At 62.6% G+C, this 16,148-nt stretch overlaps 1 protein-coding gene across 6 annotated transcripts in view; it reads right to left on the bottom strand.

The window, feature by feature from the left end:
• MAD1L1 (mitotic arrest deficient 1 like 1) overlaps nt 1-16,148 on the bottom strand; it is a 248,881-nt gene that overhangs the window by 10,036 nt on the left and 222,697 nt on the right. For all 6 annotated transcript variants that reach the window (XM_037815403.1, XM_037815397.1, XM_037815398.1 and 3 more), the window contains one exon: nt 14,254-14,461. In XM_037815403.1, the coding sequence (XP_037671331.1) occupies nt 14,254-14,461 (208 nt within the window). The remainder of the gene's footprint in view (nt 1-14,253; nt 14,462-16,148) is intronic.

The raw sequence follows: 16,148 nt of genomic DNA, 5'->3' as shown, positions 1-16,148 counted from the left end.
CTATTCCAGTTTTACATTTTAAATATTTAATAATTAGGCATCAAATATTTATGTAATTTTATTGGCAGCTGTGGAAGGCGGGCAGTGCCGCGGGGTGACCCTCAGGTTTGGCTCTGGGTCCAGGCTGGCGGCGTGGGGAGGGGAAGGGCCGGAAGAGGCGCCGGGCAGAGCCAGGGTTGGCACCGCCATGGGAGCCGCCACCCCGTCCACGTTCGCACAGACAAGCCGGGGGTCAGCAGGGGCCGCGCGGGACGTGGCCAGTCTGGTGAGATGCGCCAGTGCCCCCGGATGGCTCCGGATACGCCCTTGACCTCTGGGGGCTGGGCCCCCCGGGGCTGGCTGCAGGCGAGGTGGGTGGGCCCTCACCGGGCAGAGCTGCCCCTGCTGGGCGGGTGGCAGCGCCTCGCCCCTGCCGTGTGCCCGTTGCCCGAGCCGCTGCCTGCGTGTGGAGCCGGTGCCCCTGCTGGGCCGGAAATTGCACGTTTCCCGCGAGAGGAGCCGCCAGCCCTGGAATTAAATGCAGATGAGCCGCTCGGCAATGCGTGTGCCCGGGCGAGGCCGCGTCGCCCTCCAGCAGGGCCTCCCTGTGCTATTAACATCTCACGCCGGCGAGCAGTTTGTCACCTTCTCCAGAAATGATCTGAGAAGACACTGGCAATTACAGCCCACAGGATTATGGGGTGGGCGAGCCTCGGGGTGACAGGCGGGCGCTGATGGGCTATCATATTTAGAGGAAGACTCCCTCCCCCACTGCTGGCGGCAGAGAGTGGCGAGGCCAGTGGACTGCCCACCCCCGGCCCAAGTGGGCGCCCAAGTGGACGTCAAGGCCGAGCCTGGCGGAGAGGGGACGCTCCACCCCTTGCCCGGCCTCCGACTGGACCTGGACCCTGCAGTGGCCACGTCACACACTGGGACAGGCTCGGGGCTGCCGGACGCTGGCGCTGCCCCACAGGCTGCAGGGAGGCCCAGCACTCTTGTCTGTGGGTGCTCCCCGGGGGCAGGGGCAGCTGCCCCCCCAGGTGGCCTCCCTGGGCTCTGCTCACCTGACCCCCTGGGAAGCCTGTGCTCTGCCCTCGGCACAGGACCTGCCGCCATCGGAGGCTCCCGTCTGTCCCTGCAACTGAAGCCGCACCCCAGGGGCAGGGCCGCGCGGACCCCGCGTTGGGGTGCCCGGGGACGACGTGCTCAGGCAAATGCTTGCTCAGTGACAGAGCCGGTAACTTCCCACGCCCAGCTCAGTCGAGACCTTGCACCCACCCCCGAGAAGTCGTGCCGTGCTGTGTCCACTCAGAAGCCGCCGGCGGACGCTCGGCCACGGGCCCCCACCCCTCCCCCTCCAGCTCTCACAAAGCCGGGGCCTCTGTGTCTTGTCTCGGGGGGTCAGACCTTCACCGTGACCTTGGCCACACGCACTGGGACCTTGAGGATGTGTCCTGCCCAGTGGTTCCACCATGGCGGATCCCACATCGCGGCTGGGGGCTCCCCTAAGCCTCCCAGGTGGCACCTCCCGCGGACGCACCAGTCCCCCTTAGCGACTCCGCACACCGCCCTGCACCCACCACTGCACCCGAGTGCGACAACCCAGCCTCTGTGCCTCCCAGACGGCCACTCCGAGTCCCCACCCCGAGGCCCGGGGCTGCTTCCCTCACCAGGCCTCGCCCGGGTCACGACGGCCTCGGTTCTGGTCCGCACCAGAGGCCGTGCTCCCTGCCGCCGCCTCAGGGACACGCTGCACCCTTCCAGGTGCCCAGCGCTGCAGGGCAGGCCCAGGCTCTCCTGCGTTGCGAGGCCGTTCCCCAGCACGCTCTGTGTCCTCGCGCTCCCTTCTCATGTCAAATTCCCGGGGGTCCCTGGAGGTCCAGCGCCCACTCTCCGTGGCCTGTGCGCCCTCCTCCTCCCAGGGGTGCTTTCCCCCACCGTCTGCAGACCGTCCAAGACCGAGTGTAAGTGCCACCCCCGCTGAGCACCTGCCCTCTCCCGCAGCCAGGCCGTCCGCTCTCCTGCCTGCAGCCCGCGGCACCTCTGCATGGATGTGCCATGCCCACCCCCGGAGGGGACCCTGATGGCAGGCCCGGGCCCCCTGCCCAACCCCAGCACTCGGCGCAGTTCCAGGGAAACAGCTGTCAGTAAACAATCATCAGTCGACGGATGGGCGAAGGGTGGGAGCTGGGCCAAGCACACCCAGGGGCTGTGCTTGGGGCCTGTGGGGCCCGCTGCCAGCCCGACAGACTCCCCAGCACCTCAGCAAGCTGCCAGCAGTTTCCCTTCTGAACCAAAGTGCAGTGTGGTGGTCCTCACGGGTGGCCAGGCACGTCTGTCTAGCTCTGACCCTGCCACCGGCAGCTTCCTCCTGCAGTGGACACGGCGGTCACGGTGCAGTCACACCGGCCGGGCAGCCCTGGGTGCCTGAGCCCAGGACCGTGGGAGCTGGCTCTCCAGGCCGGCCAGGGGACAGAAAGACAAAAGCAAACCCATCAGCTGCTCTCCCTGGGGCAGGTCGGGGTGGAAGCAGAGAGGAGGGGATGCAGACAGGGGCGGCTGCACCCTCCGCTCCCCGAGGCCCTGGGAACCCTCCCCGGTGCTCTCAGCCCAGGAGCCACGGGGTGGTGGGGAGGTGACACCCGCCCGCCAAATGGCTCCTGGAGTTTGGGGATCGAAGGGGACAAACTGTCCGGTGCCTGTCCAGAGGCTGTGCCTAGAGAGCAACTTGGAGAGTCTCCATCCCTGGCCAGCCGATCACCAGGCCCCTGGGTGGAGAGGGAAGCCACGAGCTCGGCCACCCGGGGCAGAGGCCCCTGGGACGCGCAGGGCCCAGGGTTAAGGCCGGGGCAGCCATCTACGGCAGGGGAGGACGGGGCTCCCGCTGGTGAGCCAGAGGCAGGACCGCGCGTCACCCAGGGCCCTCTGGCGGCCCTCCCTGTGTGGGCCACGGCCAGTGTCCCGGCAGACCCAGACGCGGGGCCCTGCGCTCATGCTGTCAGCACCCAGGAGGCACCTCCTTCCAGAGACACGTGACGACCGGGGTGTGGGAGACACCGGACAGGCCCCACTCTCGGAAAGCCCTGCCCGTCCTGCCTGCCGGCTCCCCCAGGCGCCACGGACACCGGGCACATGCACCGAGAACCCAAGGCACAAACACACACGCGTGTGCACACACACCTGAGAACCAGAAAGAAGTTCCCAGAGAAGCACAGAGCACCGACATCCTGTCACAACCCTGAGACAACCCGGGAAATCCAGGCTCGGCCCCCAGGCAGCGGGGCGGCAGGGGCGGCAGTGGGGGCTCCGACAGCAGGGCTGTGCCCAGGCCCCAGCAGGGGCAGCCGAAGCCCGGCACCGCGCCACGTTTACCAAGTCGAGGACAGGTGTGTGCGAGCCCGCGGGGCGTTAGCCACACGGGCCGACAGAAACCCAGTTCCGGGAAGGCTGCTCCCTCCAAGAGGAGAGACGCCTTCTCAGAGCTCATCTCTTACTGCCTGAGTCATTTTCGAGTTAATCTGTCTGCTTTCGGCAAGACAAGAGTTTTAAATCTTCTCCCTTTTCTTCTCCTTTCGAAGCCGTGGCAGTCTATCAAAACCCGCTACTGTTCGCAGCCAGGCCTCGCATTTGAAACGTAATGAATTCTTCCGAGAGCAGCAGATTAGGGAGAAGATCACAGACGACAGAACAGGTTCAGCAGTTGGAGGAGCCCGAAGAGAGAAGGCTCTGGAAGGAGGGAAAGGCCAGGAGACGAAAGGGGGTGCAGCGAAAGTTAACTCTTTGGGAGCCTGAGAGAAGGGACCCGCCAGACGGACACGCCCACAGCCCGGAGAGGGGTGGCCGGAGCTGTCCCCTCGGACCGCGGCTTTGGGGTGGGGAGAGGGTGGGGGCAGGGCCGCTGTCCTCGATGACCCTTCTCAGCAAGGACGCGGGACGACCGGCCGCGGGACGTGCAGCTGCGCAGCAAGGTGGGCGGGTGGTGGGGCCGTTGCCTTCCTACCCAGAGAGGGGACGCGCTCGTCCGGGACACACAGCGGGGCCAGGCCAGGCCGGGACGAGATGCGGGTCCTGGGGTTGGAAGGCCCCGACCCACGATGGCCACCTCCACGAGGCAGGAAGCCGCGGTCTCCAATGTTGCCCATGGCCGCTGCAGGCAGCCCAGTCCAGGTCCACAGGCCCTGTCCTGGGAACGTCGCACACAAAGAGGGGGCAGCCTCAGCGCCCGGTGCCCGGCTGCGGGGAGAAGGTCTCCACCCAAGGCCGCCGGAGTGACCGGAGAGCTCAGGGAGCACGCGGCCGAGACGCCGTCCTCTCCCCACAGAGTAACGTGACGCGGCTCGAAGATGGACCATGACGGCTCCCAGGACAGCGCGCCGTGTGGGGAGCAAAGACTTCTCAGGACAAAAGAGCAAAGCCCACTAACACAGAAAAAACAACTGATAAATGCGACTACATCAAAATAAAGAACCTTGCTTATCAGAACATAGCATTAAAAAAAAAAATAATCTGAAGAAGACAACCCAATTAAAAAGCGGGCAGAAGACAGACGCCTCCCCAACACAGACGCGCACAGCTGACGCACCACGGAGACGTGACCACTGCGAGATCCCCCACACACGGGGCACGGGGAAGACAGAGGATGTCAGCCAGGACACACCCGCAGGGAGGCAAACGCCGCCACTGGTGCAGGGGCCAGTTTCTTAGAGTCAGACACGCGTTTCCCCTGCGACCGGCCACTCCACTCCTGCCCACGTGACGCCCTGCACCTGCACGCTCAGGACGGTGGACGTGGACACGGCCCTCTGTCCATCCACAAGACGGGAGATGGCACAGCCGCAAAAAGACTACGTTCCGATCCAGGCCACACTGTGGCTGAGCCTTGAACGCAGGCCGTGTGTAGAGACCAGACGGGGACACCCACGTCCTGCCTGGCACCACGAAGTGCCACGTCCGAGAGCCGCGCGTGGCAGTGGGGGCCGAGGGCAGCCGGGAGGAGGAACTGTTCTGGGTGACGGCGAGTCTGAAGTCAGGCTGCAACGTGGCCGCACAACCCTGACGTACTAAGAAACCACTGACTCGCTCGCTCACAGGGGCAGCGGGCGGGGGTCCCACCTCGGGCCTGGGAACGTGAGGTGCCCAGACACAGGGTGGGGGTGCCCAGGAGGGTCCTGTCCCGCCGTGGGCCCTGTGGCCGCCCGTGGAGAACAGGTCACGCTCACCGACAGGGGCCTCCCCCGGGCCCGAGAGCAGCTGGAACCTGCTGCAGCTCACGCAGCCCGAGGGGGGTCCCCGACCCCACCTGACCCCGCCGTGCCCCCCATGGCCCACAGTGCATCCCCTGAGGTTTGGGTGAGGGGTGAGTGAAAAGCCAGGAAAGCTGCCACCACGAGCGACCTTCAGAGCCAGACAGAGTTTGGGGTGCGAGGGGTGAGCCGTCCTGCCTGAGCTGCGCCCCCCCAGGCTCCCCGTCTTGCTGGCCTGACGAGCTCCCACCTCTCGCCTGAGAGCGGAGGCCCCATCTTCTCGTTTTCTCGGCCCCAGCTCCGTCTGCAAACCAGTGATTAAATTACACGACTTCTTTACAGCTCCAATTAAACCCTTAATTGATGGTGTTGCCCTTCGCTACCCTGACACCAACAACAAATAGCAGCCGGGAGAGGAGCCGGGCGCAGGCACAGCACAGCCGCGGCGAGCGGGGAGGCGGGTGCTCGGTCCTCTGTCCGGGCGCGGCTGGCCTGGGTGGAAGATGGGGGCACCATGGCGGGGGCGTGGAGGGCGGGGGGCAGGAGACGGGGCATGGAGGGTGGCGTGCAGGAGATGGGGCACAAGTTTGGGGTGCGGAGGGTGAGTGGAAGCTGGGGTGCAGCCTGGGCCTCTGCCTCAGACCTGCCAGGGGAGCCTGGTCTGGAACATTCAGTTTGGGGGTGATGGATGCCGTGGCCGGCTCCCGGCGCCACCACTGGCCGGCAGGTGGCCCAGAGGCAGTCCCTGCACCTGTTCCTGCACCAGGACCACCCCGTCCCCACCCCGGGAGCCTCGGGCTCTGAGGAGATGCAGGTTCTGCAGAGCCTGTGCCCCCTGCAGCTCCTAGGCGCTCCCTGTGGCACCACCTCCCCGTGCCCACTGTGCCCACAGCTCCGACTGCCCGGCCGGCCGCGTGTGGGAGCTGCCCCTGCTCTGGGGAGTCGGCAGGGACTCACCCGACAGCTCCTCGCGCACTTGCACACTCGGTGCCATCAGATGCTCACAATCGCCCCACATGCTCACGGCTGGGGAAACTGAGGCTCAGAGAGGGCCCACGGTGGCGTGGTGGGTCCGCCCAGGTTCCTGGCCTCTGGGGCCTCTGCCCGCTGTGGAGGGCACAGGCCCAACACTCGAGCCTGCGGACACTGTTTGCACAGCTCAGTGAGGCACTAGGGCTGTCAGGGAAGAGAGCCCGCTGAGGCACCGCCTCACCGCCAGGAGTGGCCCCGCTTCCGCGCGGTTCCCGAGCAAGCCCAGGCCACCATAGCACCAGACGGGGCACACGCCGCAGGCTGGCACCACGTGGTGCTCACAGATGGACGTCACGAGCACCCACAGCAGCCGCCTCCCCCAGAGCTGCACACCTGGGCCCAGGGGGCCAAGAAACTTGCCCAAGGCCACACAGCTGGTGTGTGTGGAGCCAGGTTCCCGCAAGAGCAGCCCGACACCAAAGCTCATGTGCTCGCAGGCCACTGGGACTTCTGCAGACAGGTCAGTGCAGGAAGCTGACCACGAAGGGCCACTGCTATTCCTACACCACCTCGAGGCCCTTCCCTTTGGAAACAAACTCAAATGAAAAGGAACCAGGAAGGTTCCAGAAGGTGAATCTGGGGAGGAAGCAAGTTTCAAACTACTGCAGGGACTGGGATCACTGGGAAAGCTGGCCTCCCTCATTCCCCACCCACCTGACGGTCAGCACATGTGCCTGCCCATCTACCCACCCAGCTGTCTGCCCTTCCACCCACTGCCAGTCCATCGAATCCTGGTCAAGCGCCAGGCCCTGTGCGGGCCCCGCTGGGACGGCAGCCTGAAGGAGCCCACGTGTAGCTGTGGCAGTGCTGAGCGAGAGCAGTTCCCAGAGTGGCCCCTGAAGGGCGAGAGGAGCCCAGGGCCGTCTGCTCCCAGCCCCTCCTGCTCTTCTCTTTCCTCGCCCTGGACGCTGCTGGGCAGTGGCCCCCCTGGGCCCTCCGCTGCCGGAGGGGCTCGTCCATGATGTGCCGTCTGGCAACATGGGACGCCGATAGCGAGAGGAAGACGAGCGGAGGAGCGTGCCGAGGTGAAGGCACACAGCACTTCTGTCGCAGGAGACGCTGCGGGGTGCCTGCAGACGGCCTCGGGGGACAAAGGCCTGGGTTCCAGGCCAGCCTGTGCTGGCCTCTCTGAGAGAACGTGCCGCAGGTAGGTGCGTGGGAATCCGGGGTCCCAACAGGATGAGGAAGGCTTGTTTTCCCGGGTCCTGCCTGCGAAACACAACCACAACCCTCACAAGTAACGCAAGAGGCAACCACGGGAGACCTGGAGGGTGGGGCAGCAGCAGGCGAAGTGGCTGTGGGCCCCGGGACCAAAGAGCTCCCCGGCGGCATTCTATGACCCCCGCCCCACCCAAGAGAAGGGGGCGACCCCCCGACCTGGCTCCGGCCTCCCGCCTCCAATGGCCGCCTGCGGGCAGCACCAGCAAGCGGGGGCCCAGGATCCCCCATGACAGGGCGACACGCTCCTGAGCCGGCCGTCCTCACCCCGAGACACCCAGTGGAAAAGCTGCAGACGAGTTTACAGCTTCAACGTAATTTCAATAAAAAATTAAATATGAATGGGTTTCTTTTAAACTTGACAAAGTAACTTTGAAGTTCATTTAGAATGATAAACAGGTAAGGAAATCTTCATATAAAAAGGAAGAATGCCTGATCTACACCGGATATTAAAACATCCTAGATTCATTCCCACACCAAGATGGTGGCATAACACCCTCCAGGGGGCCGCTCCCCACAGAACCTTTCACCAATTAGCAGGAACTGGCAGCGCCGCCTTCTGCAGAGCTCCAGAAACAGCTACCGGGCTGCAGAAACAGGTACGGGCTACAGCAACTGGGCGGGTGCCGGAGCAGGAAGACGTGGCTTTAAAAACCGAAAGAGAAGCTTGGGAATAAATCCCAAACCTAACACCTTAAAACATTAAAATGTGTCCTGTGCAGCAAAGGATAACATGATAAACAAAGTTAACGGGGCAGACGGCCCATCCAAAGGAACAAGGCAGAAGTCCAGACTGTCAATGAAGATCAGGCTTAGGATGATTCTGGAAAAATACTTTAAAGAAACGATCCTCAATATGCCCATGGAGATAAAGGAAAACACAGAATAAACTAAAGGCTATCAGGAAAATAATGAATGAACAATATGAGAATCTCAATAGTGAAAAGGAACCAAATAGAACTTCTGGAGCAGAAGAGCACAATAACTGAAATGAAAAATTCCCTAGAGGGTTTCAGCAGCAGACTGGAGCTGGCAGAAGAAAGAATCAGTGAAACTGAAGACAAGACCAAAGAAATGACTCAGGCTGAGGAGCAGAAAGACAGAAGAATTTAAAAACTGAACAGAGCCTACAAGACCCGTGGGACACCGTCAAATGCACTGAAATATGCATCCTGGGAGCCCCAGAGGGGAAGGAAGAGAAAAGGGGGCAGAAGGAATATTCAAAGAAGTAACAGCCAAGAACCTCTCACATTCAATGAGACATGAATATGCTATTCAAGAGGCCTGATGAACCCCAGAGAGGATATTCTCAAAGAGAACCCTGCGCAGACACAGGGTAATCAAGCTGCCCAATGCCAAGGACAGGTGGAGAGATCCGGAAGCTGCAAGAGAACAGCAGTGAGCAATGTACTGGGGAATCTCAGTTAAGACCGAGTGCCGATTTCTCATTGGAAACCATGGAGGCAAGAAGGCAGTGGGACAGAATATTTCAAGTGCTGAAAAAACAACTGCCAAACAAACTTTATATCCATCAAGACCTTCCTTCAAAAATTAGGTAGAGATTAAAACATTTCCAGATACACAAAAGCTGAGGGGTTTGTCACCCCTGGATTCACCCCAGAAAGGAAAGGGCACCGGATAGTGGAGCAAAGCAAAGTCCCAGCTCCCAGGGTGCTCCTGAATCTAGCCACGGCCGCGGCTTGGGGCCCACTCTGCCACTCTCCCCACAGCAATCCCCCCAGGAGATGCCCAGCGGCTCCCCAGGACCCCCAGCCCTGGATCCAGCTCTCAGTGGAACCGACTCACTAGCTTGGCTTCTGCTTGATTTTTGTCTTTAGCCTTTACTTTGATGAAACTCTTGCATCGCCTACAAGTTCTGTCACGGCGAAGTGGCTGTCCCCATGCCTCTCGCCCCCTCCCGACCCCCCGTGAGCTCCTCCGGCTCTCTCAGCCGCTTCCTCTGGTGTCAACTAGACAAGGGCCACCTCCCCCAGCCTGCCCGCGCCCATGAGACCCAGGCCGTGGAGCAGACTAGGGCTACTTTCTTTCCTGCCCCAGGCCTTGCTTTCTGGAGGCTCGGACTTGTGGGTCCTTGTTGTGAATGCAGCCGCAGTTCTCTGCTCAGTTAGAGGCGCCGGTCTCTTCTTGCGGCCGCTCTCCCCTCGAGACACTCTGGGGCTTTAGGTCTGTCACTGCATCTTTCTGAAGAAGCCCAGAACCTTCCACTCGTTCGATCCACACCAGCTGCTCATGAGCTCTGCTGTCCAGGGACCCGTCACCTCTCCCAGGTGCCGTATGTTGCGTCTTCTTTCTCGTTTATCTGCTCGTTTGGTGGCACACGTCCTCCACAGGCTTCCAGAAGGGCACATGGGAGGTAAACTCGTGGAGCCTGCAAACATCGGAAGCCGTTCTTCAGTCTTCGTTCCGACCTGACTGAGCCAGGTGGGCACCGGACTCCAGATGCAGATCCTTTTTCTTCGGGAATCTGAGGGCACTGCCCAAGGCCCTGGGCCCTCCCCAGGGTGCTGCCACTGGGGTCCTGATCCCCGGACCAGCAACCCGAGCTTCCCTCCCTGGAAGTTGCGGGGTCCTCTGTTGGGACCTGGGGAATGGTGGATGGTGGGGTCTGTTTTCGCCCTTTTTGGTCCGACCCATGGGTGCCGGGCTCACGAGGGGAAGGGTCTGCCTCCTGCCGGAGTGGCTGAGGGGTGCCCTGTGGTGGCCTCTGGACCCTCGTCCCCCGCTGGGGCCCCCGCTGCTCAGCCACTGGCCCCCCGGCCAGGCCCCTCGTCTCTGACCTCCTCGCTCCTGTCTTCCATCTGTTTGCCTTTTTGTTCTACTTTAAGGCAAACTTTCTCAATTTTTCCTTCTATTTTGTTTTTAACTCTCAATATTTTTAACGTCTAAGAGCTTTTTCCTCTCTGAATTTTTTTTTTTTTTTTTTAAAGCAGCTTATTCTTGCTTTGAGGTTGAAATGTTCTTTCTCACCTCTGAGGACATCCAGGAGTGGCTCTTCGCAGGTTTCCTCCCCTGTGGGTTGTGCCCTCCCAGCCGAGTTTCTCTGTTGTTTTTCTCTACTGGGCTCTCCTCGTGCTGAGGCCTGGTTTCGATTTTCCAGCTGTCTAACACCGTCCGGCCGTCCCCCGATAACCAGGCGTGGGAACAAGGCAACAGCTGCAGGTGCCGCCACGAGCCGCTGCTCCTGTCTTCCCGGGCTGACAGGCTCCCCGGAGGAGGGCAGGGGGGGACGGGGGAGGAGGGTGTTGGGGGGGAGGCGGAGGAGGGTGGGGGGATGGGGAGGAGGGCAGGGGGACGGGGGAGGAGGGTGTGGGGTGGGAGATGGACTCTTGGCTCACATGGCCCCCACCCTGGGCATTCCGAGACCCCCTTCTCTGGCCCCTCTCCTGGTGTTACTTGCGGCCAACCCCAGGGCCTTTGGGAAGTTCTGTGCCATAAATCAGATTGGCTCTTGGCTTGACCCGCTGCTGCCTCAGAGTTCAGTTTTCCTGAGTCTGCTAAGTCATTCAGCAACACATCCATTTAACTTGCCAGATTCCAAGATTTCTGCTGTTGTATTTTCTCTATGCTGTGGCCTTAAGCCTTTAAAAAACCCTTCCTGTGCGGATCAAGGGTCTCAGGAAGGAGGCAGAGCAGACACGGGGCTCAATGGGGGGTGCTCTGGTTTGCTAATGCTGCTGGGATGCAAAATACCAGCAATGGATTGGCTTTTATAAAAGGGGGTTTATTTGGTTACACAGTTACAGTCTTAAGGCCATAAAGTGTCCAAGGTAACACATCAACAACTGGGTACCTTCACTGGAGGATGGCCAGTGGTGTCCGGAAACCTCTGTTAGCTGGGAAGGCCTGTGGCTGGCGTCTGCTCCAGAGTTCTGGATTCAAAATGGCTTTCTCCCAGGACGTTCCTCTCTAGGCTGCAGCTCCTCAAAAATGTCACTCTTAGTTGCTCTTGGGGTGTTTGTTTTCTCTTAGCTTCTCTGGAGCAAGAGTCTGCTTTCAACGGCCATCTCCAAAATGTCTCTGTAAGCTGCAGCTCCTCTCTCAGCTCCTGTGCGTTCTTCAAAGTGTCCCTCTTGGCTGTAGCAGGCTCGCTCCTTCTGTCTGAGCTTATGTAGGGCTCCAGTGAACTCATCAAGGCCCACATTGGATGGGTGGGGTCACACCTCCATGGAAATTATCCAGTGAAAGATCTCACCCCCAATTGAGTGATCACATCTCCTCGGAAACATCCAATCAAAAGCCTCCAACCCAATCAATGCCAATACGTGTCCTTCCTACACAAGACTGCATCAAAGGTAATGGCATTCTGGGGGTCACATTACATCCAGACCAGCCCAGGCAGCCTTGCCCCAGCCACCGTGGCCCTCCCCGCAGCCACCGGCCTCGTCACTGCGCCCCTGCCCTGCTATCCCCCGGGTCTCCCAGGCTCGCTGACAGCCCCTGGTCCAGTGGGAGCCTCTCAGCACTGCCCCCCTCCCCCGCCCCAGCGTGACCCTCTGCCACCCCCTCGCGGCACCTGTCCCTTCACCCCAGGCAGAGGTGCTAAGCTGACCGAGGGTGTAAAGAGTGGACAAGCAGATAAAGAAGGGACGGGCCGCAAACCCTCCCACAGAGCAGGGCCACTGGGGCGTGGGGCCGGGCTGTGCAGCTCTTCAGGGTGCAAAGGGCCCATGGAGCGCTTGGTGGCGATGCGGCCGAGGCTGGGAGGATGGGCCGGCAACCGGGCCCTGACTCCAGGCCCGTGGGGAGGACGGTGGGTGGTTCGGGCCATGGTGGGTGCCAGGAGCCATGACCCTGCTGCCAGCTGGCTGAGCGGTCCTGCATGACAGCCCCCGCGGGCCCCTGCAGGCCCCACACACGCATGCTGCGCTCCGGGCGGATGGCATGGTCAGCTGCTCGCTGCCCCGGGGGAGGCGGTTGGGGACGGCCCAGCCCCTTCCTGTGATGCCCCCAGGACTCCTGCTCTGCCTGGTGGCTGCCTGGCCTCTCACAACAGGTGCTGGTGGTGCCTGGTACAGACGGAAAGGGCTGGGTGGGCGGTGTGGGGCAGGGGGGGACCTTGGCCAGGCTGGCGCGGGGCTATGGGTTTCTCTGCCGCACTGGGAAGGATGGTCGGAGTCAGGAGAGCAAAGTGCCAGGCTGTGTCGGGTGTTTTCTGCTGTGCCCCGATGTCCCGATCCCTGAGAAGTGGGGTGGTGCCCATGAGGGATCAACGTGAGTCCCAACTGAGGCTGATCCTGGAAACATAGGGTGGGAGCAGCTGGGCCTGACACAGAACACGATGCGTGTGGACGTGGCCTGTGTGTGCACATGATCTGCTCGCGAGCCTGGCAGGAGGCCGTGTGGAAGGCAGCAGAGCAGACACGGCCGGCACAGGGCTGAGGAGCGGGTCCCGGGGCGGTGGGCGTGACCCCGGGTCCTGCTCCACTGACCCTGAGCCCGGGGTGGTGCGGCGGCGGCTCTGACAGGGCTCGGGCCAGGGACCCGTGGGAGGCGGCGAGGACGTGCCCGTGGCTGCATGAGCCGGGGCCGGGGCCAGCCACAGTGGAAACCACCTGGACAGCGAGCTGGTGCCGAGGCCTGCTGTGGCCGGGCTCTGGGCTGGGGCACGTCTCCACGGAGCCGTCACATGGCCTCTCGGCAGAGGGGCCGCCAAAGCTCAGAGGGGTCACGGCACAGGAAGTGCAGTGTCGGGGACTCACACTCCCGCCCAGCCGTCCACAGAGCCCGCACCCTTCCCGCCAGGGCTGGACCCCAAGAACGCCCCGTGCCAGGCACTGTCGTCTCGTGGGGGCCCTGCGGCCCTGTCCTCGGGGACTCTGAGAAAGGCTTGTTCTACGAAGGAGCCAAAGAACGCAAATGGGAGGGGACTCGGGCCGCATCCAAGCCGGGGCCACGGCAGACCCAGGCGAGAGCAGTGCTGGTGGGAGCCGACACCGCCACGTCCAGGGGCTCCTGCGCTAGGGGAGCACGACGGGGTGACTGGCACATCCCCTCCACCCCAGGCCTATGAGGGGAGCTGCGCTGCACCCCACCCCAGGGATGTGCTAACAAACACGAGAAAAGGGCCAGAGAATGAAAACCAAGGCAGACAGGCGAGACGCAAACAGTAAGCAAAAGGCGGCCAGCAGACGCCGAGGGCAAGGCAAGGGCCTCACCGGACACGGAGGCCTGAGCACGGCCAGCCCGATGCTGGCTGCGGGGTAGGGCCCGGAACGGAGCAGGGCTGGGGCAGGGCTGGGGTCCCCTGGCTCCATGCGTCCCCTGAGCAACTGCAGGGCTCCCCTTTTCCCCCGTTCTTCTCTGCCCTGGGACCCGAGGGGACCCCAGCGGCCAGTCTGCTAACTGTGGGTGAGAGGCCGCGGGGCCCGGAGCCCCTCGAACTGCAGGCCGGAGGGTGCGAGGGCGAAGGACTGGCCTCCGGGCCGCGGGGTCGGGAAGGGGGCTCCTTCCTGGCCTCCCTCGTCTGAGACGGCGCGGGGGTGTGTGGCCAGGGTGCGCCCGGCTCTGCGAGGGGGACTCGGGTCGAGGAGAGACGGTCCTGCTCTCAGGGAGCACCGCACTTTCTCATGATGAACGAGGCACATATCAAATGATAAACGATACTAATTTGTTTTCAGGGTCTGAGAAGATTTCAGCCGCGTGTTTCCCCGCTGCTGCCTGAGTGCCTGGCCCACGGGGAGACCGGGGGCGCCATGGGAGACGACGGCCACGGCTCTCGGGCCCACACCAGCCCCCACAGAGAGGGCCCGTGGCCACCTACCTGCCACCTCCTTTGTGGACGGCAGCCCCGTGGCGCCCTCGAGGCCGGCCGGGACGGCGTCTCCCCTCTCCAGGGCGCACACGAGCTCCCGCAGCCGCTCGCACTCCTGCTGCAGCCGCCCCTGGTCCTCGCGGAGTCGCTGCCGGGCTGCGCTGGCCGGGTTCACGCTCAGGTGCAGCACCTGCGTCCGGCTGCGGTCATAGTCGCCCTGCAGGGGCCAAGCACAGGGGTCGCAGGTCACGGGGGGTCGAGGAACAGGGCGGGGGCCGGGCCAGGGCACTGACCCCCACAGTTCCTCACTATCACTTCCCCCCAAGAACTGCTATGGGATGGGGGGCCACCAGGAGGACCCCCACCCCCAAGCCTGCCGGACAATGCCGTGCTCGGCACACGCACACCCCCTCCTCTGAAACACCCACTTTACAAGCAAAGCGCAGCGGACATCTTTTTTAAACATGCCACACTTAAAACACTCTGTTGTCAGGTTTTCTAACGATCCCAGCTCTCACTGTGCTGTCGTCAACACACCGTAGCGCACTCCTCTGAACGTTCCTTCGGCAAGGAACCATTGAGTTAAAAAAAAACACACAAGAAAACTTTAATTTTTGGAATGGTTTCAGAGTCACAGAAAAATCAGGAAGACGGTGACAGCATCCCCGTGGACCTCGCCCTGGCTCCCCCACTGCTGACGGCAAACCTGAGCCTGGGACGTTCGTCACGTCGTTATTAACTCACGCCCCTGCTCCCTCCAGATTTGCTCGGTTTCCCCCTGTCCATCGTCTGTCCCCGGAGCCCACCGAGGGTCCCACGTGGTGGTCAGGCGCCGGGTCCCCTCGAGTGGGAGGAGGCTCAGGCTCGGGGAGGGACGTCCCTCCCGGTTGGACGGGGGCTCTGGGGTGGGGTAGGGGTGGGGGGTGGCATCCCCATCACTTCAGGGGTCGAGTCTGTCCATGTGACACCCCCCCATCCCCCACCCCAGCCCTGTGGAAGGCCACCGGGCTGGGGCTGGCGGAGTCAGGGCTCTGCACTGTGAGGTGACTTTCCCCCTTCCCACACTGTCCTAGGGAGGAGGTCACGGGGCACGGCCACGCTTAGGGCCTGCGGGGGCGCAGCTGCTGCGCAGATCGTCTCCCACACGGGGGCGTGTCGCCTCCCCCTTTTCCTCTCCCCAGGACGGACGCGTGGGTCTCCAGTTTACACTCTGGGCACGGCGCCGAGGCTCCTTTATGCTGCTCTCACCCTGGGGTGTCCGCTGGCCCCCGTGCCTCTCTGACGCACCCCATGGCGAGGGGTGTGTTTCTCTTTTCTAGCACAAGAAGCTGCTGCAGGCCCCCCTCGTATACCCCTTGCCCCAGCCCTGGCATCAGCCGCTTCTCCTTTGGTGGGAGACAGTGTCAAACCCAGGGTCTGGGTGCCAGGCGGGCTTGTGGCCACTGGGGTGTAGCAGCTTCTAGGTCTTCTCAGCTGACACGGAAAAAGCATTGTGCAAACGAGCCCACGCACGTCCACACGTCTGTCAGTGCTTCTACGCATAGCTGGGAAAAAGCACACGTGTGCAAACGAGCCCACGCACGTCCACACGTCTGTCAGTGCTTCTACGCATAGCTGGGAAAAAGCACACGTGTGCAAACGAGCCCAAGCACGTCCACACGTCTGTCAGTGCTTCCAAGTGGAGCCACCTGCACCCACACGAAGCGAAACCTGTCCTCCCCCTGACGTCTGCAAGTCTGACCCACGACCACGACGTTCGTGGTTCTTGCCTCCACCCCCACCCCACCCCTCGCTTACCTGTAACCTGTGAACTCCCGCCGGCCACCCTCGGTGGCGCCAGGCCGGCACACGCACAGCACCACAGCTGCCAGCCACAGGCCCGAGGGAAACTGCTCCGGCACCTG

This window comes from Choloepus didactylus, chromosome 21 (assembly GCF_015220235.1).
Source record: "Choloepus didactylus isolate mChoDid1 chromosome 21, mChoDid1.pri, whole genome shotgun sequence".
In the NCBI taxonomy this organism is placed as follows: domain Eukaryota; kingdom Metazoa; phylum Chordata; class Mammalia; order Pilosa; family Megalonychidae; genus Choloepus; species Choloepus didactylus.
The sequence above is the reverse complement of the archived record's forward strand: the minus strand, read 5'-3'. Positions and strand labels throughout refer to the sequence as shown.